The sequence below is a fragment of the Mytilus californianus genome, unplaced genomic scaffold (assembly GCF_021869535.1).
Source record: "Mytilus californianus isolate M0D057914Y unplaced genomic scaffold, xbMytCali1.0.p SCAF_5, whole genome shotgun sequence".
Classification (NCBI taxonomy): Eukaryota; Metazoa; Mollusca; class Bivalvia; order Mytilida; family Mytilidae; genus Mytilus; species Mytilus californianus.
In genome coordinates this window covers 45969362-45995384 of record NW_026262701.1, presented here as the reverse complement: position 1 = coordinate 45995384, position 26023 = coordinate 45969362, and the positions used below count along the sequence as shown (strand labels likewise).

At 31.7% G+C, this 26023-nt stretch overlaps 1 protein-coding gene across 1 annotated transcript; it reads left to right on the top strand.

Moving 5' to 3' along the window:
- The first annotated feature begins 15810 nt into the window (after positions 1-15810).
- Positions 15811-17205, top strand: LOC127702322 (cholecystokinin receptor-like). Its single transcript, XM_052206465.1, has one exon. The coding sequence runs from the start codon at positions 15861-15863 to the stop codon at positions 17022-17024; it is 1164 nt and encodes a 387-aa protein (XP_052062425.1). The 5' UTR covers positions 15811-15860; the 3' UTR covers positions 17025-17205.
- The last annotated feature ends 8818 nt before the right edge of the window (positions 17206-26023 follow it).

The following is a 26023-nucleotide window of genomic DNA, read 5'->3' as shown; positions in this document are numbered from 1 at the left end:
TATCTTCGTCATTTGAACTCTTGTGGATAGTTGTCTCATTGGCATTCATATCACATCTCCTTTTTTATATATACATGTCTGTGCTAACATTGTATGTTTGGATCGATACAACATGTGCACCTGGGCGTTGACTTGTTGGATAGTTCCACCATGTTTACATTGGCTTGGACATGTTTGATCTATCCAAATATACCAATGCCGGTGTCCATGCAATTTATAAGATGTGGCAAATAATAATCTACAAATATACGATATATTTTACGAATGTACGTGTTACGTACTACAGTATTATCAAACTGGTTAAATGCATTGGTTTCGTGCCTTGAAAAGTACTTTATGTTATAGAGAAAGTCCAAATAACTGTCCATTCCTGGTAAATAATGGAGCGGAGGCCCGTAGGGCCGACGCCCATTATTTCCCAGGAATGGACAGTTATTTGGACTTTCGCTAACTTAAAATACACCTTGAATATTAAAAACGAATCCTCAGATTATATCATTTTAAAGAATTTTATTTAATTTTGTAATGGTTCTCTTTTCATTTTATTTCAAGATTAACGCCGTTTATTTGCACTGTCGATATAACTGTTATATTTGCCACTGGACATATAACAACAGTGAAAATGAATTCGATTATGTTACGCGTTTCTGTTGAAAATTGATTAAAAACCCCGCCCAATGTTTAACACAAGCAATAGCAATACAAGCAAACTGAAAGTATGTTTCATTCTTCCCTATTATCAGCAAGGAAGCAAAAAAGTTTTAGAAACAAAAATACGCATGATTAAAAACATTCCTGGATTCCGTTTTGTATGTATTTGACTTAAGTGGACAACAGTCTACCTTTTAATTTCATTTAAACATTTATTTCAAGATTAACGCCGTTTATTTGCAATGTCGATATAACTGTTATATTTGCCACTGGACATATAACAACAGTGAATGAATTCGATTATGTTACGCGTTTCTGTTGAACATAGATTAAAAACCCCGCCGAATATTTTATACAAGCCTTATTCAAATGTTATCCATACCCCTCAAATTTTATTCATAAGTACTATATTTAAATTATAATAACGAACAATCAAATAAAGTATCGAATACGCCATTTTGACCAATTTTAAAAGTTTCTTGGACTTTTTATTCTATTGAACCACAATATTATTGTAGAAACAATCCGAGTAATTTTTGTGTTTTAATTTATATATTATATAAAAATGCAACAAACGATTTTTGCTGTGCAAAATCAAAATATTTCAAGGAAATGATATCTTAAACGGTAAAATTAAAATCAAATCTTTATGTGAAATATATTTTCTCTTACTTTCATTATTGAATAATGTTAATGTGTTCAATATTACAATAGAATTCACTGACTCACACACAGTAAACACATTTGCTATTTTGTAGATGCACAGAAGAGGAATGGGACTCAATTGAAAATATTCGTGTTTACCCATTTGGATACTAAAAAATTCAGCCATGATTTGCATCGGAAAACAAATTGTGGATTATATTGTTGAATTTTAGTGAATACGATACTATATTTTACAAGATGGAATTACGACTCGGATATTTAGTGTTCATTGTATTACTACGATCCTAATTTTTTTTTAAATCCAGTATCAGTCGTTTCAGTAAGATTTAATTTTCATTCAATATCGCGTTTCGTCCTCTAGAATTATTCCCATGGGTGAACACTTTTTAAGAAAGTGCCCATGGAAATATCCAAAGGGCAAAACGTCCGGATGAATGAAGACGAACAATAGAAAATAACTCTCCATTCCTGAAAAAATAATGGAGAGTTTAAACAAAAGATTTACGTCACAGGTGTATTTTAATTTAACCTTTTCATTGTTTTTTTAAACGTTATCGCACTGACATATAACTTTTTATGTACTAGTATTAGATACATTACAAAGGTAACAAAGAAACAGTAACAACTGTTGCCGGATACTTTTTCATCACGAGTAGTCAGGTGAAGGTCTGAGGCGATAGCCGAGGACCTTGACCTGACTACAAGTGCAACAGAAATTATCAAATACAACAATGATATTGAGAATAAAATAAGTATATTGGCCATTTATAATATCCATATGCAGTTTTCTTTGAATAACCTATATGTTACTACCAGTCCAATTTGAGCTTAAAATTAGTAAGATAGTATTTGGACTTAAGCTTTATGTGTTTTTTATTGCTTGAAATAGATCATAGAATGAAATAAAGTGATGCTGAAGTCAGTATAGCAAGTTTGGTTCTGTTATAGGTGTAACACCACTAATTCGGCCCGGCCAGAAAGCACATACCAGAAAGTAGTACATATTTAACACAAAATAGTTCCTACGCATGAGTGTAACTTTCAAAATATGTAGAATATTTAGGTATTGTTGGTATCAAATGAAAGCTGAATGACTGGTGGTCATTGTAGAACACTTTTTGACTTATAATTTTGAATATTAAAAAAACTGCACCAAATTTTATAAAGAGGGTACTTTTTGCCTGTATGTCAGATCTGAAGTACCTGTTTTGGTACATCCGAAGTTCCGGGAACCAGTTCTTTCTTATATGCCATTAAAGGTATGTTGATTTTTCCAGTACAAGACACCGTAAAGTGTTGCTTTGACATGCAATGATTGTCACTTTATTTGAACTTGAAACAAAATAGCTGTGTCTACTTGAAATTGAGGAATTTAACATAGAAAGCAATGGGGCCATGAATTAGTGGTGTACTTCCAGAAAAACTATACGGCAGTTTGTTTCCGGCCTGTTTTTTGTTACCTTTGTTTTGTATCTGACTTGTACAACGTTTCAAGAAAGAAGTAGTACATTTTTGCATTTAGAAGAGGTAGCAAATTCAAACAGATTAGAAACTTAAATGGCCATATACCAGTTAATGTAAATTACAGTTTAAACAAACTTTTTTTTTTTACTTCCCTTCAGCCGAGAGTTTTTTACTCAAGAAATTCAAGAATCTAATAATTTTATAAAAAAAGAACCATGTCAAGTAAAAGATAAATGTCGTTCACATTTGATAAAATTGAGAATGGAAATGGGGAATGTGTCAAAGAGACAACAATCCGACCATAGAGCAGACAACAGCCGAAGGCCACCAATGGGTCTTCAATGCAGAGAGAAACTCCCTCACCCGGAGGCGTCCTTCAGCTGGCCCCTAAACAAATATGTATACTAGTTCAGTGATAATGGACGTCATACTAAACTCCAAATTATACACAAGAAACTAAGATTAAAAATGATACAAGACTAACAAAGGCCAGAGGCTCCTGACTTGGGACAGGCGCAAAAATGCGTGTTTTTTGAGGAACGAAAAAAAAAAATGCCCATCAAAATCCAAAAAAGATTTTATCTTTCTGAAACACAAAATGCATTTAACTTTTATATATCTAGTGGATGCCAGGCCTTAAAACTTTTCCAACTGCACAGGTGAGTCTGTACTCCGAGTAGTTTTTGAGGTGTAAATACAGCCATTTTTGTCCATTTGTTATGATGAACCTTAAGAAATAATTCATGCAAGCCATAGGTTGTTTTCATTTTCACATGGCCTGGGTAATTATATTGGAATTTTATCCCGAGCGTAAGCAAGGGATAATATTAACGAATATAACAACCCAGGCCATGTGAAAATGAAAACAAATCTATGGAATGCATGTCGAATTATTTTGATTCTAATATTGTAAAGTTTCCCACTGACAGTTCTTGACGCCATTTCAGTAAAATATGGCGTTTTTGTGCACAAATTGCATTGTGACGTCGTCGATTTATAGTGGTTGTGGTTTATTGAGTATTTTATTATGGTTCTATTCATATGACGTAATAAGCAACCCATATTAGAATTAATTTGCTTTCTTAAAAGTCAACACCTTATTAAGTCTGACGCCATTTCCAGATTTCCTCCATTGCCCTCCCGTGTGTACATGATGAGGTTCATAACAAAAAACTAAGTCTGCTGGTGAAAATTCAAAACGTTATATTGACATCTGTTCATGTTTAAGATACTTTTGATACCTTTCCTGAAATTCTCCAGTCATAAAATCTTTTACAAAAATTTATCCTACAACAGTTTACATACTTTCAACCACGCTCTAAATGCACGCGATTTCGCGGGTGTGTTCTAGCGACTAATTAATCAAGGTAAATACAGGTAAAAATTGTGGAAAAGAAAGAGAATGAAAAGTTTTTTTTATTTTACAATATTTTATCAAATAATTGTATAGCATATTTTGTAAATAGTGCATGGTATTAGCACAATATATATCAAATTAAACACATGGTAGCACAAAGTTTTTACAGTATACATTGTGTTTTTCCAGTATCACTAAATTGTTAAACATGTAGAGAATTCAAAAAGTTCTAGTCAATGTGCAAGAGGTGAGAAGCAGCATTAGCATACTGAATTGGCGTGAGATCTTTGTTTTGTAAGTCTTGTTTTCAATGCTTCATCTAACAATATTTTCTTTTTTTGGGAACACGTTTCCCATCAGCTCTGTATTGGAGAAGGGTACTTGTAGTGTTCAGGTAAGACACTGGGTACCAATGAAAAGTGTTCAAAGGTGATCAGAGCTTAAAGCAGCTTGAATTGGCTTAATTTAATAGTCAAATTACAGCAGTGCTCATTCTTAAAATAATTATGACTTTTTTAACTAATAGATAATGATCTTCAATTATGAAATCGTTTTTGAAATAAATAATAACTTATTCATAATAAATAATGGTTTTTATTTGATGCTGAAGCAAACAGTCTAAATACTGATTGAATTCCCTTCTTTTAGATAATTAATTTGCACTTTTGGTAGTTTTGAATTCTTAAAATGTAACATCTCTTAAAGTCCTTTCCCCGAAAAAAACCTTTTTGTTTATTATTTAACCATTAAATTTACATAAATTTAAATGGATTTACCCTAAAAAAAAATTGTAATCAGTATTTCACCCACATTATTATTTTTCTTTTACTTTCAACAGGTGAATTTACTTGTCATTTAATTAGGAACTAATGACTAAAACAACATATTTTGCAATAACATCATCTATTGTTCTTTCCATGTAGGTATAGACAGAATATGAAAATTCAAAATGTAGAAATAGCCAGAAGACACCGTCTCTGGTAGTGTTGATCAGGATTAAACAAGTGTCACAATATGATCCAATCGCAGCTTACCGTCCAAAATTGGTGACATAAGTTGAATGATTTTCTTCAAGATTTGCTGACTATTTGAACATGTATTACACGGACACTTTTTATTTATAAGATCAATCGTGCATTGGTGAGTTGATAGGGATTTTATCTTTTGATTAGATTTTATTTTTTTTATATATATTTCCTGTCTTTATTGAAATATTAACGTCGCCAGCATTTCTTTACTTTCAGCATTGTCCAGAATACTGTTGATGTCCGTATATTGTAAATAAAAGTACACTTACGGACCGACCATTTAGCTTCAAAAGGGGGGTATGTTTTTTTTTTTTATGAGTAAGAAAATTATTTAGTTTTTCAACGCTATCACCCATTTTTTTTTCGAAATTAGCACTATTATATCCGGTATTCGGAAAATCAGGAATCAGAACATAATTTTGTCATCTGCTTGACCACAATATATTTTTTCTCATAATCTTTTGGGATCAGAATAATTTTTTAGGAAAAAACCATAACCCCCCTTTTGAAGTTAAATGGTCAGTCCCTTAGTATACTGATATGAATAGTAATATACTGGAATTGTTTGAAAAAAAAATATAGTTATTGATGCCAACGTAAATATTTTGATAAAAAAGACAGGAAATATGTCGGTGAAACAAAAAGTTCAAATCTAATTGAAATTTAAAGTGCCCATGAACTCACTGATTATGGCATATGCACGAGTGATTCTATTCATAAAAAGTGTTCTTGTAACAACTTAAAAGTGTCCGTGTATCATCAAAAAAGTGTCCGTGTAACACCCGTTAATGTTCTGTTTTTCTATAGCTCTGCTGAGGGCAAAGTCGTACAAGCCATTTTAATTGTATTTAATCACTCGATCAAAACCTGGACCGCACTAAAAAAAAAAAACCCGGACTGCTCTCTAAAAAACTCCGACATATAAAAATTAATTTATTCTAAAAATGTCTTTCTCAATGCAATAACAAGAATTTTTGTACAGTGTCTGTATAACTAAGGATATATAGATTCCAAATATACATTTCGTTTGACATTTGTATAGAAATAGCTTTATTCTATATTTTGGAATAAATGCATTGTTAAGCTAAATTAAACTTTTAGAACACAAAATTATGTAGGGGTGATTATTTCTTTTTATCACCAATACTAACTTACCTTGCATGATTTTGTATATTAAGTTTAAGCATCTATTTCACGTCTTACAAAAAAAAGAAATCTATTTGTTTACATTTGTTATCATATTCACTCGAAAAAACGTGGTCACACTCGAAAAAACACGATCCCAGCTGGACACTATACCTACTGTGCTAATGGAGAAAGGCCTTTACAAAGACATATCTGACTTAATAAATTTTAATTACATTCCTTGGAAAATGAAACTTGAAGGGTCCCGAGAGCACAGTTGAGGGGGATGGCATGCTTTTTGAAAGTGGCATTACAGACATATAAATATGTCTATATGTCTCTGGTGGGATATAGGGGTTAAAAAAAGTGTGGAAAAACGAATGAAAAAAATGTTGAAAGTCGAAAAAACTTGGATTTGTGAAAAGAGCACCATTTAAAGAAACTGAAGACTCATTTGATGTATCAGATTTATTACAAATATTCAAAAGTTAAATATGCACGAGCCTTTGCATGAAAATAGAGATTTTCGAATGAAGGGGGGCCTTATATGAAAATATTATTTTTTCCTTTAATTTAAAATCTTTGAAGGTTTTTTGTTTGTTATAAATAATTCTTACATATATATTTAACATACTTTAGACAGAAAGATTCAAATAGCTTTTCGCATGAGTATAAAATGGTCATAGACCATGAAAGATGGATTACTATTTTTGACGTTTAAATCTAACCATTTCAACTATTAAGACTTGGACCTTAACAATTTAAGCTTGCCAAAAAAAAGCTTTTTAAATGCCCTTATATATAATGTAGCATGTATTTCAAGCAACTTACCACTCATTTGATGTATCAGATTTATTACAATTATTCAAAAGTAAAATTTATATGAGCTTGTGCCTGAAAACAGAGATGATTTTAAAATGAAGGGAGTCTTGTATGAAAATGTAATTTTTTTCGACCAATTTAAAGTTTTTGAAGTTTTTTGTTTTAAATAATTCTTATAAAATGCTGATTTTGGACATATAATGCCAAAATGGGACATTTTTACAAACATTTTTGTAAAGGTTTTATTGTTATTTCCCGAAACGGCAATAATTAATCTTGTATTTTTGTCCATTGGTCAACAATCTAAATTAATATATATATATATATATATATGTACAGAAAATTTTATGAATTTACCAGTTAAGATTCCCGCCTTTTAACCATAATTTTGCTTTTTTCATTTGCCATGACAATTCTTTTTCAGCGTAATATTTTTCATTACTGGTGTGACTTCTGTAGAAGATTTTTGTGATAATTAGGTCTCTTTCAGCATGTTCAGTAAACAGTATTTATTTTATATCACTATAGAATTGATTTCATGGGCTTGAGTTTAACCTTATCATCTTTCTTCAACGAACCTTAAGTATTCACAAAATGGTCCAAAGCCAATGTTACTAAGATAAAGTTTATCAGATTTGGTTTCTAGTAAGGATCATGAACAATTAAAGGATACTTTTTGACAAAAAAGCAATATTTTGGATTATTATGCTATGATCTGTTATGTGTATAGAAGGTTTCGGACATACCTCATTACATTTCCCATTATTATGGATTTTATTCAGACAAATGGCGGCATCAATATTCAACTGGATAACTTGAAAAGTTATCGCACTATTTTTCCGAGGACTAGATATGAATACTAGCAGTATCATCAGCAATATTACATTTTCAGAATGGAACGACGAAATAATAAGAAACCTAATTCCAAACATTATCGTATTTTCTCTTTATCACGTTATTGGTACATGTGGAAATGTACTTGTTTTGTTGGTGTATGCAATGCAGATGAAAGAAACATCAGATGAAAGATATTTCATACCAGTTTTAGCTTTCTTTAATACGATAGCAACAATATATCTTGGCGTGCATTATATATTTCAGTGTTTAAATCAAGCTACATTTTCAAACAATTTTTTATGTAAAACAGTGGTGTTTTTCGCTGGATTAACTACTTTTAATCCCGTTTTCATATTGGTTATTATTGCAGTACAGCGATACATGAAAATATGTTTTCCTCTGAAACAGCCAATGTCATCTTCATTGAAAAGAATCGCGTTGTTACTTACAACTGTTATTTCAATATGTTGCGCTATACCTTTAGCCTTTGTATATGGCTCCGTTCCTTATCACAGCGTTAAGTATGGAATATCTGGTAACAGATGTGGAAGATTGGAAGGCGGACATGTTTTGGAAAGAAATTTACATGCAGTTGGGGCTTGTGTGTTTATTGCAGTTATAGTAACAGTACTAACCTTTATTTATGGAAAAATAGGGTATACAGTTTTCCGTAACCTAAAAATGATTAAAGGCGACATAAAGAGTAAACAAAAAGATATTGAAACAAATTTTGAAGGTGCAAGTATAGACCATAGTGATACAGAAATATCAAGCACAACCAACAAGTTTTATACCAAAAGTGACATTACTTCTTCTTGAAGGAATCTACAAAGACTTTTGGGAAACGTGGTCCACACAGAGACCCGGTGTGATGTTTATGTACAATATGTTTATCATCAATAACATTGTGAACCCTATAATTTACGCATTTATGGACATTAAGTTTCGCGATGAAGCAGCAACTCTTTTGAAACATTTGTTAAAAAGGCCATGTATTTTTTGTAAAAGACTAAAACTGTAAACCAAATTATTGCCAAAGGTATATATATCAGTATTTTATTTGGTTGATTGATTTTGTCTTGTCATTCATACAATGAATCGTCATAAAAGACACCGGGACGATCAAGATATATTTTCAATTCATTATTTTGACTTTTAATTTTGTTTTCACGACACATTATCTGCAATACTGTGACTTATAACTTTAAATCACTTAAGATTGTGGCATTTTGACTGAGAATGATTTCGCATGCATGCATATCACAAGACGCTTACCCTCTCGACGCACCCATCTGGATCCTTTTGGAGTTCATTCGGTTCCCTCAGGATTTTTCTTACCTTTATTTGTCTTTTCCAAATCGATTTACGAGATTTGAACACCGTAAGCTTCTGCCGCCTTTATCTATCAAGGATAGTTAAAATACCGGGTTTTTCAATATAAATTCAAAGGCCTGAAAATTTAATCAAATGAATAATTTATATCGAATGTCACATTCGAATTTTTTTTCCAATAATTCAAAATATGACATTCCCCTCTTTTTTGGCACAGAAACTTATACCGTTACAAGGGTTAGTTTAAAGATGGCATGCATTATTTTATATACGACATGTAAACCGTTAAACCACATACCAAAATATTTACGTTCATTCTGTGTTTTCCTCCTATCTACATGTATAATCACAAATATAGACCGTTGTTATCCATAGACGTAAAGTTTTGCGAACGCTAGCATGATTTGTTTTATCCTTTTGAAATATCTGTGTCACATATTATCTTGGATGTGTTCAATTTGCCTTTCTCTTTTCTAACATTACTAAATGTGAAATATCACTGGATTTACATTTCATAAGCAACACGACAGATGCCACTAGTGGAGGAGGCGTTGTAAATTTGGAGTGCATTGATTTGTTCCTTTTTAGGAAGGGGATTGGGGAGTTTATCTCTGTTTTTCTTTTTGCTCAATCTTTGTCTTTGCTGGTGTGTTTTTTTTTTTCTGTTAGTTTCATTTTTTGTGGCTATCGTGTTTCATTAATCGATGGTTTGTCTGCCCACTTGTATAATTAAATTGAGAATGGAAACGGAATGTGTCAAAAACAACCCGACCAAAGAGCAGAAACAACCCAAGGCCACCAATAGGTCTTCAACACAGCGAGAAAATACCGCACCCGGAGGCGGGCTTTAGCTGGCCCCTTAACCATAATGAGATCACCCTCAGTTTTTGGTGAGGTCTATGTTGCTCAGTCTTTAGTTTTCTATGTTGTGTTTTGTGCACTGTTGTTTGTCGGTTGTTTTTTAGCCATGGCGTTGTAACTTTATTTTTTACTTATGAGTTTGAATGTTCCTTCGGTATCCTACGCCTCTCTATTAATGAGTTAACTTACTTACTTACTTACTTACTTACTTACTTACTTACTTACTATTGTCTCTTTGATGAGTTTTTACTTACTTACTTCTAGTTCTAAATATAAGTCTCCAATTACAAAAAAATTGTTAGTAAAATGTTCCAATTTTTTACTGACATTCTTTTAAAATATCAGGGAGTCATTAATTTGATCATATAAATCAAGTGTTTTTTTTCTCACTTCTATCGTAATATCACTACAAATAGAACTGTCTTTTTTATTCTTCTTCTATTTTATTTAGTTCTCCGCAAATAAAATGTTAATTCATTCTTGCTTAGAGACAAATTAACTGAAATAGATTACAACGCCCCAACCGATATTTCATGAAGGATTAATCTTTTTCAGTGAAATGTGTGACTTGCATAAATAATATATGACAAAGTTTTTGTATCAAGTACCAGAATACATTTTTCTGTTTTTGTGTAAGAATTTTAACACTGACAGTCAATTTCGCATTCTAATTATAATGAATATACGCAGCGAAGAATTTTCAAATACAGTACAAGTATCTGATAGAATCGAATATCATAATTGTATAAATGCAACTAAAAACAAGGAAATACACGTATAACATTTTTAAATTCTTCACAGGAAGTTTTTCTATCGTTTAACAACAATTATAAACTACAGGAAAGAAACTTATAATTAAATGTAAAGTATGGCGTGTTTCACTCTTTGTTTCATTTCTCTTTGACCTACATGTGCATTGCCAAAAATATTCGTCACTTGTTCATTTAATATAAAACAACATTTTATTTGAAATTAAAGGGGTTCTTTATGGTGATACTATACGAAGTAGAATTGGAACATAATTTAGGTTTTATTTGTATATAAGATTTTATTACGCGTTTTTCAATTTTCTGGTGAAGGGAGCACAAGATGTCAACTAATTTTTATTGTAAATAATTGTTTTGTGATTTACATCAGGAAAAGACAACAACTGTTGAGGACAAAGTTACGATTTAATACATAAATAAACTGCAGTTCTTAAAATCCAACCGTTCCTGCATTATTTTGGGGGGAAGTGTTATCATATAAAGTAAATAGCACAAAATTGTGGGTTGCATATTTTTATGTCCATGCATATGTACGTATGAATTATTCAAAGACACTTTGATTCATTAATTGATTGATTGGTGTTTAGGGCCACTTTCAAGACTATTGTGCTATTTCGTGGCGGTCAGTTTTTATTGGTGGAGGAAGCCGGAGAGAACAACTTACCGGTAGGAAAACTGACAGCCCAAGTCAATCAAGATTGAGTTGAGCTCACCTGCCACGTGCGGGAATCAAACTCACAACCTCAGTGTTGACAGGCTAGTGAAGCATTCATCCTTCCTTTGGTGTCCAGATTCAGGAATGCTGCTGATTTATGTGCTCCAGACCTCTTTGATGGATAAACTTTTTTCAGTTATTCTTGATACTAAACGTTAAGAAGAATTTGAGTAAAAGGTTTTAAAGCATGCAGACCCGAATATTTAATTATCTCGTGTATGTTTTGTCTGAGGGAGTTGCACTCATAATTTTAGTAATATTTTTGTAATTTAAAAATTTGAACTGCAAATGTGTCATTTAAATCATAACTGTACAAAGTATAAGTTACTTGACAGACGCAGTTCTTCAAATAGCAATTTAGTTTTACAGCTATACAAAACATCAATTATTTAAATAATTCTTTGTATTTGCAATACAACAGCTTAAAATTTGTACAGCGTTGAAGATATCATGAAAAATCAAGTTAAAGTACTTCCATTTAGCTAATTTAACTTTAAATAAAACCAATATCTATTTTAGTTTGAAAATGATAGATAATATTTCAAGACAATATTGCAGATAACATGGATGTTTCACATAAAAAAGGGGGAATGACAAAAATCAGAATTAAGGTAATGCAGGCATATTTTACATTATTTTTTTTAAAGAATATAACCCAATACATTTATCTAATCAAAAGAAAATACACAACGGGCAAAGTGAATATCTGTTTTTTTTAACAAGTAACAAGAATAAATATTACAGTTTTTGTAATACATTGAAGAGGTTTAAACCCGTAAACCACTTAATACAATATCTAAGGGCTTCGGACGCATACAATTTATGAAGTAGTGTTTTCATATTTTTAATTTGTAAACACTGATATAAAAAAATATGAAAAACGTTTATTATGTGAACATCTGATATATCATTTAAAAGATTTTCGAGTTCATAAAATAAAACATACAAAATTTTTTCCTTGTATTATATTCTATATTCTATTTGAAGTTTTTTTTTTCGTCACAAAACTCCGATGCGAAAGAAAAAGAAATAACAATATTTTCTTTTGATTAGATAAATGTGTTGGGTTATATACTTTTGATACATTGATGTTCACTGAACACAGCGGGCAAAGTGAATATCTGTTTTTTTTACAAGTAATAAAAATAAACATTAAAAAATGCGACCGACGCACTTTTATGGATTTACTTTCATCAGGAACGCTTACACCCCAAAACAGTTAGGTGTAAAAGTTGTTCAATATGCGAAGAGCTTTATGAGCGAAAGAGACATAATGACACAATCATTGAAGATTGAAGAGACTGAATGAAACAGCACATTAATCAATTTAAACGACACTAATTGTTTTATTAAATGATAAGAAAATCAACAAAAAATCTTTGTTTTTGTTTGATTTTTGTATGAGGTATAGTTTCTAATTATATATTGTTTGGTGGGTTCTGCTTCATCGAACGGACCATGTCGTAGCGTAATGTGTATTGAACGGCTCTTTTTTTTTTTAAATTCGTTCCATTTTTTTATCATCCATGCTTGCAAAACAGTGTTTTTTTCCAGAATCAATTCAAGACAAATTTGTTGTTGAGAATGTACCATTATTTTGATGAAAGAGGTAAATACAGAAATTTACCAAAATGATTTACAACAAATTTTCGAACGGTGGATTTGCTTTCTTACAGGTGCATAGTTTAAAAATGGGGAGATTTTGGTATGATTGCCAATAAGACAAATATCTACCAGAATTAAAATAGAGCGGTAGCAAGCAATTATAGGCCATCGTACGGCCTTCAACAATTAGAAAAACCAATACCGTATAGTAAGCTATAAAAGGCCCCAACATGATAAAGGGAATTAATTCAAACGAGAAAACTAATGGCCTAATTTATAAGAAACCCGTTTATGAAAAACAAATATGACAGACATGAAACTACGACAACCACTGTGCTACAGGCTCCTGACTTGGGAAGGCAGTTAAAGAATGTGGCGGGGATAAACATTGGTTTGTAAAATGATTATGATTGTGTGCAATTCCAGTATATACTTTTGTCATTTAATTCAACCCGTGAAACCAAAAACAAATGTGTCTAATAAACATTGCAAAGTTTTCTTAGATTATTAAAAAAGAAAGGCGAACGATATCAAAGGAATATTCAAACTCCTTGGTCGAAAATAAACTGACAATGCTATAGCTGAAACAGAAAAAGACAAACAGTCAAACAACAGTACACAAAACACAATATACAAAACTGAAGACTGAGCAACACGAATCCCACCAAAAAGCGGGTGATCTTAGGTGCTTCGGAAGGTTAAGCAGATCCTACTCCACATGTTGCACCCGTCGTGTTGCTCATGTAAGTACAAACCTGGCTTTTAGTCTAATTCGGTAGTTCACATTCGGGGAAAAGGGGACAGAATTGTATTTACCACAATTGGAACATACCCGTCTTCCTGAGTGTATTCTTTTAACCGAAATCTTTAAGACAAATCAAAACGTTAAGAAAAGCAAAAATATATTCTGGAATTGCACAAAATCATAACATTCTCATTTTAATTCTGTAATTCATAGAACGTTTAAAAAATATTTGCTTTTAGAGCCATCATACTTTTCCTTAATCCGAACTTAAATGATAATAAACGGATTGAACTTCTTTGTCTCTGTACAGTGGACAATTGATGACTCAAAAAAATTTCCCCTTCCACAAACAACTCTTCATGTTACGTTATTTATCCACAAGGATGCTATTGATTAAGAGATAACGGGAAAATGTTTCGGTTGATAGAATCAGAAGCTCACTTATCATATAATGATATTATTTCCAATCAAATTAGAATAAAACATGAGAAGAGCAGTTTGTAGTTGTGTGTAAAATCATACTTTATAGATAGCAAAACTGATTAAAACTAAGTATTCAAAGAATCATTATCAATTTTGATAAAAAAAACATTTGATGAATTTTCATATGATTCTGTACAATTTTTGATTGAAGGATATGCGTATCGAACATCGCTTAGTTATAAAAAAACATAACCAAAGCTTTATTTCCGATAACATTGGTCTGGTTTGTTTTGTCCTGCATTCTTTTTTATACTCAAAATAAACAAAAGCTATTAAAATAGCAGTTTGTAGATGTCTATAATCAATGTCAACTTGAATATGCATTTAAAAAACCAACATGATATGAATAATCATATCTCGGCCTCGAGCATCACTAAAGATATATTTATTGTCGAAATGCACATCTGGTGCAGACAAAATGGTATTGTTAATGTTATTGAATGGACAGGACTGAGAATCAGGGAATACTTGGTCCTACATAGATGTTGGTTACCTTTGCCAAGAAATAATTAAACTTTTAAAAAAATCAGTTAATAGGAAAATGAACAATTTTTTAGAATGCCTACTGGAACGTACATGAACTTTTTGCCGGAAGTGGATATCTTAGTCGGAGCATTTTAAAATAGTTTTTCACACAGTTGACCTTGAATATGTTACTGGCGATTCATATATTTTTTGAATCATTCATATATTTTTTGAATTCGTGTCAATCCTGATTCTCAGTCCTGTCGCGTTTAATTTGTCCCGCGATGAATACGATTTTTACTGTTTACCAAATTATAAATAATAATATGAGGTAGGTAATGTTGAGTTTAAGGTTAGCGTATTTTGCATGTTTATTTTACTTGTCATCATTTGTTTTTTGGCAATGGGATAAACAAATTTCCGAAAAATCATTTGGTTACTTTGGTGTAATTAAATACAAATATGAGGGAATCGTATGCTCCTTTATGATGTTTTACGAAAAATCCCTATCAAATTGAAAAACAGAAAGAAGTTAAATTGCCGCCTTGTTATTGAAGTTTTTCAGCGCCATAGTATATAGACAAAAATTAACCCAGCTTTCATTTATTCTCATACTTTAGGTATATATTTAAAATTAACCGTTATGAAAAGAGTGTAAAATGAGAAGACTATTTTTTGGCGATTCAAAACGCATTTTCGAAGTTGAAAAAGTTCCCGGAAGCGTAACCTACTTTGTTTAAATTCAATATTAATGAGGAAAAGTTATATTCACAATATGCTTTGTTTTTTTTTTATTTCAAACGTTTTGAAAGTTATACAGGAAGATTATTTCTGTTTTAAACTAAAACCGGAAAAAAAAACTCTATTTATTTAACAATCAATGAATATGTTAATATGAAATAAATTAAAATTTTGATTATATTATCGATGTCTAGATATGAATACTAGCAATACTGGCAATAATATTACATTTTCGGAATGGAATGATGGAATAACAACAAGCTTGATACCAAACATCATCGTACTTTTTGTCTATCTCGTTCTTGGAATATGTGGGAACTTCATTGTGTTGTTGGTGTATGCGTTTCAGATAAAAGGGCCATCAGATGAGAGATATTTCATACCAGTTTTAGCGGCATTTGACATGATAGCAACATTATACCTTACAGTGAATTATATATTTCAGTGTTTAAATCAAGTTACTTTTTCAAACGATTTTGTATGCAAGATCCTCGCGTTTTGCACTGGCCTTACAACTTTCAATCCGGTTTCTATATTGGTAATTATTGCTGTTCAGCGATACATGAAAATATGTTTCCCTTTTAAACAATCTATGTCGATTTTAATGAAACGAAGTTCATTAGTATTTACAAATGTCATTTCTTTACTTTACGCCATACCGTTACTATTTGTGTATGGTTCTGTTCATTATCGCAGCGTCAACTATGGAATATCAGGAACCAGATGTGGGAGACTGAAAGAAGGACATCCTTTCATGAGTAATTTACACGCGATTGTGGCTTGTGTGTTAGTTTTTGTTATAGTAATAACACTTACCATACTTTATGGCAGAATAGGATATACAGTTTTTCGTAATTTAGAAATGAAAAAACGCTTTACGAGAGATGAAAAAAATATCGAAACAAATTCTGAAGGCGTAAATACAGAGGTACGAGATGACGATATGTCAACCGACACAACAGTCAAAACATCAAATCTTTCACCAGATAAGTATGACGGACAACGTCCAATGGAAACGAATGAAAAGGCAACTGCATCCAAGAAACGAAGAAAACATAATCGTCGTGTTAGCCACAAACTCACAATTATGTTTCTTGTTATAACTGTAGTATTTTTACTTTGTTTTCTACCAAAAGTGACAATTTTACTTCTTGAAGGGATGTACGTAAATTTTTGGGAGCAGCTGTCAATCTTACAGAGACCGGTTGTTATGTTTTTGTACAATATGTTTATAATCAATAACATTGTGAACCCAATAATATATGCTTTTATGGATATCAAGTTTCGTAATGAAGCAGCGATACTTTTGAAACGTATGTTTAGAAAGCCGTGTATTTGTTGTAGAAGATCCAAACTCTAAATTGATGCATCGCTAAATTTATCGCAAATGTATGTTTTTAAATCTTTTAATTTCAGCAGTCCATCTGTTCAAACAAGAAAGGACACCAATGACCAATCAGTGTATATATCAAGTCATTATCTCTTAATACTTTGTTCTTGAAAAAGATTTCTACCCTTCTAATATTTAAATATTAACCAAAGATATAATAAAGTTTAGCTTCTTTCAAAAACATTCCTATGCACCACTTTTTTACATATTTATACAAATTAGATAACGGTGATATATAAAGATGATTTGCAATGATAATTTAAAATACATAGACTTTCACACAGCACATACCTACACTTAATCGTGTTAGGTTCAAAATGTGCTATGTCCATTCTATTATTTTGAATACAAAAAACCTTATTCACATCTACAGATATATTTATTAGATCATTATGTTACAATATATTACAATGAAGAAGGGGAGTTTATGTGAAAATGTTATTTGTTAAATTTGTCATTTATTTTCAAATTAGCAAAACAGGATGTGAAGTAATTTTATAAAGAGCTAAACAATTTATCAATCAAAGATTGAATTTAAAAAATTTACATATACTCTTTCCGGTCCAATCAACCGATATTCAACCATTACAGTAAATCGGTAAACATTGCTGCATTCATGCAGATGATTAACACGTATATTGATAGAAATGATCTTCAAAATCGTTGAATAAAGAAGCTGACGGCACCAGCTTTTTTTTCAATTTGTAATTAATTTCTGTCCGAAATTTTGGAACACTTGCTTTTCTATTTGTCTTGAAGATTTTGATTGATGGAATCTACTGAGGAGTGTGATAGGCATTACCTGGTACTTCAAACAGTTGACATGTAACAAAAATAAACCAAACCAGTCAAATGGATCGGAATTTAGAGGACAAAAAAAAACCTCAGTGAAATAGGTATTTGAAAAAGCGAACAGTGAGCAAATAAAACAAATAATTTGTCAATATAAAGCTAATAATAGCAAACACTTTGGAAGGGTATGTGCCTCATTCTATGAATGGTTCATCTTTTATGTTGCTTAATGGTCAATTTCATTATTGCCTCAATTTTAGAATGTTTAACACTTAATTGCAATCGTGATGATTTTAACAATACATGATCAATTTAAATCACAGTTTTTGTATTTCAATAGAATTCTCCATCCGTCTATGTTATTCTGGTTCAAGGTAAATTGTATTTAATAATGTATCAATTGATCGTAATTATTAAGATCGGTCTTGTTTGTTTTAGAAAAGGTGCTCTTTTGGAAGAGTAAAAACATTTGCAGCTTTGACACTGCTCTCAAAACAACTAGGGAATATATTTTTACTGCACAGTGAACTATTTGTACATCCCGAAATCGAAATATGGATTCTGATGAAAAAGATTACTGGTGCTTTCATGGATACGAAATTGCTGATTTGAACGGAACACCTAGGTTCAACCACTGATTTGAGTTTTGTTCGGATTGCCCAAATTTTAGTTTTCTATGTATTTTTGTGGACTCTGTTTGTCTTTTCATTTTAAATTTTAATGCATGAGCTATGGTGTTGTCTTTTTTTCTTTGATATATGGTCTTTGACTATCTCTATGGTATCTTCATGCTTTGTATTCATTAAAATGCTTTGGATACAGTATATTCAGTTTGATACTCGTTTTGATTGTAATACCCTTGAGTCGATAATATGGCCGGGGAACGACTACTTTCCAAAATGATATTAATAAATCGGTACTAAATTTCATTGATTAGTTATACATAGATTGATTTCTTTCATCCAGAAATTTAAAGGTCTTTGAACATGACGTTTCGTATATTTGATTTCAATTAAGTGTACACCATTTGTTTTGTTATCATTAGTAGCTAAGGAGTAAAACTACAAAAAGAAGGAGGATACGTTTCATCAACACAACGCGTATTCTAAGTCAAATTTGTCAATTTATGACTCAATCGTAATTAAAACTTTATGTACGATTTCTTATATTGATTTTTGTAATGAATGTGCTCAAGCAGACGAATTTAATATGTATACTTAAAATATTCTGAATTGTGAACGGAAAATATATCATCTAAATGTATACTTCTATTGTTCAAAATATCTATCATGTTGGCTCTTATGAAGCAATGTTATCAAATGGAAGATAAATTCAGGAACCAGTTGATTATCAATGCTCAGTTCTCATAAGTCGCTTATGGAGAAAAAAATCAAGGTAATAAACAAAAACTGAGGGAATCGTATGAACTGAAAAAGTGAGCGCGATCAAATGGGTCGACGGGTAAGCGTCTACTGCTATGCATGCATCAACCGCCATGCAAATCCATAATTGGTCAAAATGTCATAATGGTGAATAAGATACAATCGGTAAAATTACAGATTAGACGACTATTTTTGGTATCTAAAAGAGGGACGAAAGATACCAGAGGGACAGTCAAACTCATAGATCGAAAACAAACTGACAACGTCATGGAAAAAAATAAAAAGACAAACAGACAAATAATAGTACAGATGACACAACATAGAACACTAAAGACTAAGCAACACCAAAACTGGGGATGATATCAGGTGCTCCGGAAGGGTAAGCAGATCTTGCTCCACATGTGGCACCCGTCTGGTATCTAAAGTTGTGCGAGCGCAACAATCATTCTGATTTTGAGTTGAGACACACACATATCGTATCGGTCAATCAATTCGTGTTGTATCCGTTAAACTTATGTAGTGTCGATTTCGGCCGTTTTTCTTCATAACTCTGTTGGAACACGTTATGTGTAAAGATCACAAACTTGTTAATGAAGTCCTTACAGTGTGGGCATGCATCGGTGTAACGTATCAACTGAGATAATTAAACGCCATATGATAGAACCGTTGGTATGTTACTGCTGAGAAATGTACAGTTTACAATTTGAAAGTTTAAGTTATGACGTCTGCCAAAAATTCTATTTTGAAGTTGTTCGTCTGTGTCAATTTCGAGGAAAAGATCAAGATTATAAGCAGACCTTCTAGTTTCAGTAGTAATCACATGTTCACTCGGAAAAGGACAGATCAGTTGTAAGATCAGTTGTGAGTTTTCGCTTGAATGTAGGTTCTTGATGTGCAGGCAATCATTAGTATACCTGAAAGTGAAACTAAAGAACTTTTCAAGATAACTTTTTCTCATTTATGTATTCTGCTCCATATGAGTACAAGAGGAAGTCGACAGACGTGATGCACAATTAATACCCATTGAAATATCCAACTGTTTGTTGAAATATCAATTCACCAAAAAGAAAACTTATTTTATTCGATAAACAAGTTCAGTATTTTGATGATATCATCTTCTGTATATGTGTTGGTGGTATCAGTGCTTTTCTACACAAGGTTAGATTTTGTTTGACCGACGACAAGGAATATTTATCTATGTGTCCCATTTTTGTAGAAAAAAGCTCTGTTTTATGTGTTGATGTAATCTATCTTCTAATTGAGCATGGGGAATTATTAGTGTAAAGTGTAAGCAGCAAAGGAAGAAAAAATCAATAAGAGGGAGCTTAGTTAGTTCCCATAGGACACCAAAAACTTGTCAGTCTACGTATACCTAATTACAATCAGGTATGGTCAGATTCCTATGTATATGCTTACATCAAATTTCAAATTTGGAAACAGGATAATAGCTCATTGGAATTTGATTATGAATGACTTCTGAAGTACAACAAATTTATAAAAGTAAAATTATGCTTCTATCACTGGATCGATTCTGCTGCAGTGGAATGTCAGTCTCAGATATCATGAGCTCAGTACAAAATTTACGTTTAAGGATATCCGTAGTCAACCTTGTTTAAATAGTATCTGAAACAACAGTACATACATGATCCGATAGCATCCGGTTTTTAGTTTTGGATTGGTATTTTTAGGTTTTCTTTTATAAATACACAAATTGCCAAAATCCTTAAAAATTTGTTATCATGTTCAACTTCTAAAACGTCACAAAATTCTTAATATTGTTAAATGCACAATTTGTTTATGAAGCAAGTGACGATAAATTTTAGTACAGATTCAAGGAATATTTGAAATATAAAGATGTGATATATATTGAACGAAAATTGCCATTTATTCTTTCTTTTCCAAAACTATCGACAAATGTGTGGGATTCACAATTCATGAAATTACTATTTCTGGTTCGTCTTGGGGGTAAACGTTTATACGCAATTTTTTTTTTTTTTTTTTTTTTTTTGTGCTAAATCTGAGCGACTTTTCTTAATTTTAGAAATAATCTTACATTTTGTATTTACAGAGAGTTCTTAGATATTGATAAATACAAATTAAAGAACCTCAGACGTTAACATAAGATGTATTTGAATCTTAACTAATGCTTCAACATCAGACTGACATAAACGTTTTAGCAACCTTCACAGACACTTGGAAAAGAACGAAAAGTATTGGCCACAGATCTCTCAGTGAAGGCGTTATGTTTTCGTTTGTTGGGTTTTTTTCGTACTTCCAACGTTTAGTTGCAAGCATCAGGGATGAGAAATGCGCATTTGATGCATCACATTCATTTTAGTATCTTTTACATGTTCTATCTTACCTGCAACTGGGTCGATATACCTGTTGTTAAAAAGAAAATACCAATGGGTATAAATTTTCTACTTTTACTACATGAAATATTTAATTACTTTCATAATCATACATAATCTTCAGTTCACAGAAGGATGTTAAATCTGTTTAATTCGAAAGTATCTACAGGGTTTTTTCTCTCGATTTAACTATTACTGTTCAAACATTGTGTTTCCTCTCTCTATGGAATTAATATCTATTCACTGATTTATAGTTTGAAGACTAAATAAGAGGCATCAGTGGTATGCCGATATTAAAATTTCATAAATCTATTCAGAAGATATAAAGGCCTAAATAATAAATAAAACTGAGGGAATCGCATACACTCCAAAAAGATCGAGATAGTAATCAACTCCTGCTATGTATGCATCACGCGCCATACCGATCCTCACTCAGTCTTTATGTCACAATCGGTAAAATTTTCGTTTTGTTTTACTGCTTTGAAGTTGTGTATTATTTTTTTTATGGTCATTCCACAAGATCGTGTCTTTATGCACTGTTTATAATATAGCTGTTACCTACTTTAACGTTAGCGTTACAAAAATTAAGAAATATTAAAATGTTCGACTAAATTAAAAAAGAATAACTAAAAAGTTTAATAACATTAACCAATAAAGGCTTAAAGAATGAAAATGATGACCTAATTTTTCAACCTCAAAGGTTTTTGTCAAAGGTTGTTGAAATTTTTTAAAAAACCGTCTTTATCAAGCTAGGACGTCCTTTTGCGGTCTGAACGATTTCTTATCTTTAGATGGGTTTTTGTTGTTTTAATTGTCGCTTCGTTGCTGTTTCATTGAAGTATGCCCCATATCTCTTTTTAATCATAGGAAAAGTCATAAACTTTAGTGTTTGTACTGTTGTGAGTGGCGATGTTCGCTCTAAATTCGAAGGATTCAATCATACTCAACTGTATGATTCACCATCATGATATACAAGTCAATATCTTCGAATACATTATGTGGATGTATTGATGTGTGGTTGTGGGTGTGGTTTTTAAACTCAAATAAGGTTTCAAAATATAACTGGTGCCTCAACTAGTTCTTAACATTTTGTGTTCTATGTGTCATTAAACTGTTTATTTCTTTACTTTTTTTATAATAATAGTCCACCTGTATCACGGGTAGTAACGTCGTCATATCGATGAGCGTTTAGTACATTGATTTTGTCATAGTTTGGTTAAGTTGGAAATGATTGTGTTAAGTGTTTTAACGACAAACAATGACACAATATAAACATTCTGATTTTTTGCTTAAGGAACTTCTGAACATGAATTCAAGCTGGTTAATATCTTTGTTTATAGCTTATATGTTAGTAAATTCTAATTTGTATCATATAATTAATAATTTGACACAGAATAATGCTTGCATATGTCAAAATTTAAAAGTTGCTTACTCGTTTACCAACCATAAAAAAAGATTTGTTTACTGTCTGTTACATCAAATATTTCGTTATAATATACAATTGCTGTCAATTTTTCCGAACAAATAGCTTTATTTGCACAAGATAACAGACAATTCAGTAGTCAACACTTCTGCACTGACATCAAACATCATCCATGCAGCCATGTTCTGTAGATTTTCCGTTATCAAAAAAATGTCTGCTCCCTTGTACAACTTTATGATATTTGGTTTTCATTGCATTTCATGTTTATACTTACAAATGCGTAGATGCGGGCACCACCGACGAATCTAAAAAACACTTTAATTTTGTTTCAGATATTCACGAAATAAGGATTTGTGTTGAGAATGCCATATTGTTTAGAGAACTGTCTTTTGTTGAAGACTGTATGGTGCCCTCTCGATATCGTTTGATAAGTTGTTGTTGGGTTACTGTATCAATGGCGTATAACCCCCACATCTCCTTTTATTCATCATAGATATAATCTGGTTCAAAATAAAAACAACAGATGTATATTTTGATAGAACACAATTTAAAAAAAAAATTACTTGCTGCTATGTTTTGCAACTTTGAAAAGACTGCTTTAACCATGTGACTAGTGATGCCGCTCACGATATATGTAAACCCTCGACAGAGTTCAACATTGACATACGGAGAAAAGATTCTAGGTGAAACAAAAGTAACGATTTCTGTTTTTGTAATTTGTTTTCCGAATGCCAGTTCAAAAGATCTGTGGATATATAAATCTTATCTCAGAAAACACACGAAAAGTAAAAATGTTTAATGTTCAGTTTGCCTATTACGCCCACCAAATTTGGTAAAAAAAGCTTCTTTTCTTTATGTCAATAAGTAAAGTGTGTAACTTCTATTTTTACAAGCGCCTTCAGACAAACTAACAATATTAAGGTAAAACAAATATGTATTAATTTGGATCTAAACCATGACAAATTTGATCGAATCATGACGAATTTCTACATGTCAATTGCTTAACCAAACCATATCAATTTCGATATCTTGCTTATCCTGCGTCAATTTCTTAAAACAAAAATTTCAATGTTCATCGTTTGACTTACAATATAGATTCAAACATCTAATTTGCTTTTTATTTGCTCATTTGAAAAGAACTGAGGCAATCGTTCCGGGCAGTAACCTTACCAAACCATGACCAACTAACCAAACTATGACAAAATCACTGTACTAAACGCTTCTCGATATGACGACGTTTCTACCCGTGTGTATGTAGAAATAATATCACAAGGACATCTTTCCATCTTGCATGTTTAAATTACGAAAAACAACTTCCAGAATATTATGTTATAAACAAAACTGTTTCCTTTAAATTTAATGGATACTATCATATAGTTAAATCATTAAATTTTCGTTTTGTTATTTCAAGTATTTTGGATGTTAGGAAAAAGATAAAGATGAATTTTAACACTATAGAACGACCGAAATTGCAAACAGCCTTATGCCAAACACAATTATGTGGTTTAAACTTTTTCTGAACTCTAGATGTCGTTTGGTTTTTAGTGTTGCTGAGTTGCTGTTTTATTGAAGTATTAGCACATCCCCTATCATCCATAATCAAATATATTGTCACTTTGTTTGTGTATGTGTTCGCTCTAGTCAATATAAAGAACTCGTCAAAGGCAATCGTATGATTCATTATCATGATATTCAAGTAAATATCATCGAATACGATATGTGAGCGTGTGGGTGTTGGTGTGCTTTTTTTAAACCCAATGTAGGTTTCCATATATTAAAGGCGCATGCCCTATAGTTATTGATTGTTTTCCTGTTTCATATGACATTTGCCTTTTTATTAAAATTCTTTTATTACAAAAAACAAACCTGTTTGTAAAAAAGATTTTATCATAAGGACATTTTGTATATTGCATTTTTCAAGAAAGAAAAATAACACTTCCCGGATATTGTGTTACAAATTTAAACCCTTAGTTTCATAGAAGTAAGGAAATAACTAATACATTATAAGACTTTAATTTTTATATCATGTGTTTTGAGTGTAAGGTAAAAGTATTAATATGAATATTAAGAATACTTTCAACAATATAACTTTATCAGAATGGAACGAGGAAATAACAAACATTCTTATTCCGAACATTATCATACTTTCAGTTTATCTTGCACTTGGTACATGTGGAAACGTGTTTGTGTTGTTGGTTTATGCGTTTCAGATGAAGAAGCCATCAGATGAAGAAGCCATCAGATGAAAGATATTTCATACCAGTTTTAGCTTTTTTTTTGATAGCGACAATATATCTTGGAGTGCATTATATAATTCAGTGTTTCTATCAGACGACATTTTCAAACAACATCTTATGCAAGACACTCGTGTTTTTTGTTGCAAATACTACTTATTACTTGGTTTTCATATTATTTACTATTGCAATTCAGAGATACATGAAATTGTGTATGCTTCAAAAACAATCCATGTCGATTTCGATGAGAAGAACTGCATTGTTTCTGGCCATTATCTTATCCTTTCTGTTCGCTTTAGCATTATCATTTTATATACGGCACCGTTCAGCACCAAAGCACTAAGTATGGTATCTCGGGAATGAGGTGTGGAAGATTAAAGGAAGGAAATGATTTAATAATGACTTTATATTCGATTGGATTTGGTATGTTCGTCTTCGTCTTAGTAACAACACTTATCATCATTTACGGCAAAATTTTAAAAACGGGGTTTCGTAACTTAAAAGAACACACAAATGACACCAGTGGTTCTAAGAAAGAAATCCAAAAGACTGATGAAGACGAAAATTGTCCTGATTTTAGTTGTAATGAAATAAAGTTGACCATCACATCAGCAAGAGCAACAAAACAGGCAATGATTCCAGAAACTAAGTCAGACTCTGTCAGAGAGCAGGTCATTAAAAGTCCTATAGCAAATACTGTGGAATCAGCTTCCGGGAAACGAAGAACACGAAGCGAAATAACCCGTAAAGTAACAATTATGTTTTTATCATCACGACAGTATTTGTA

Coding starts and splice junctions, on each gene's coding strand:
- LOC127702322 (XM_052206465.1), top strand. CDS start 15,861: ATGAATACTAGCAATACTGGCAATAATATTACATTTTCGGAATGGAAT.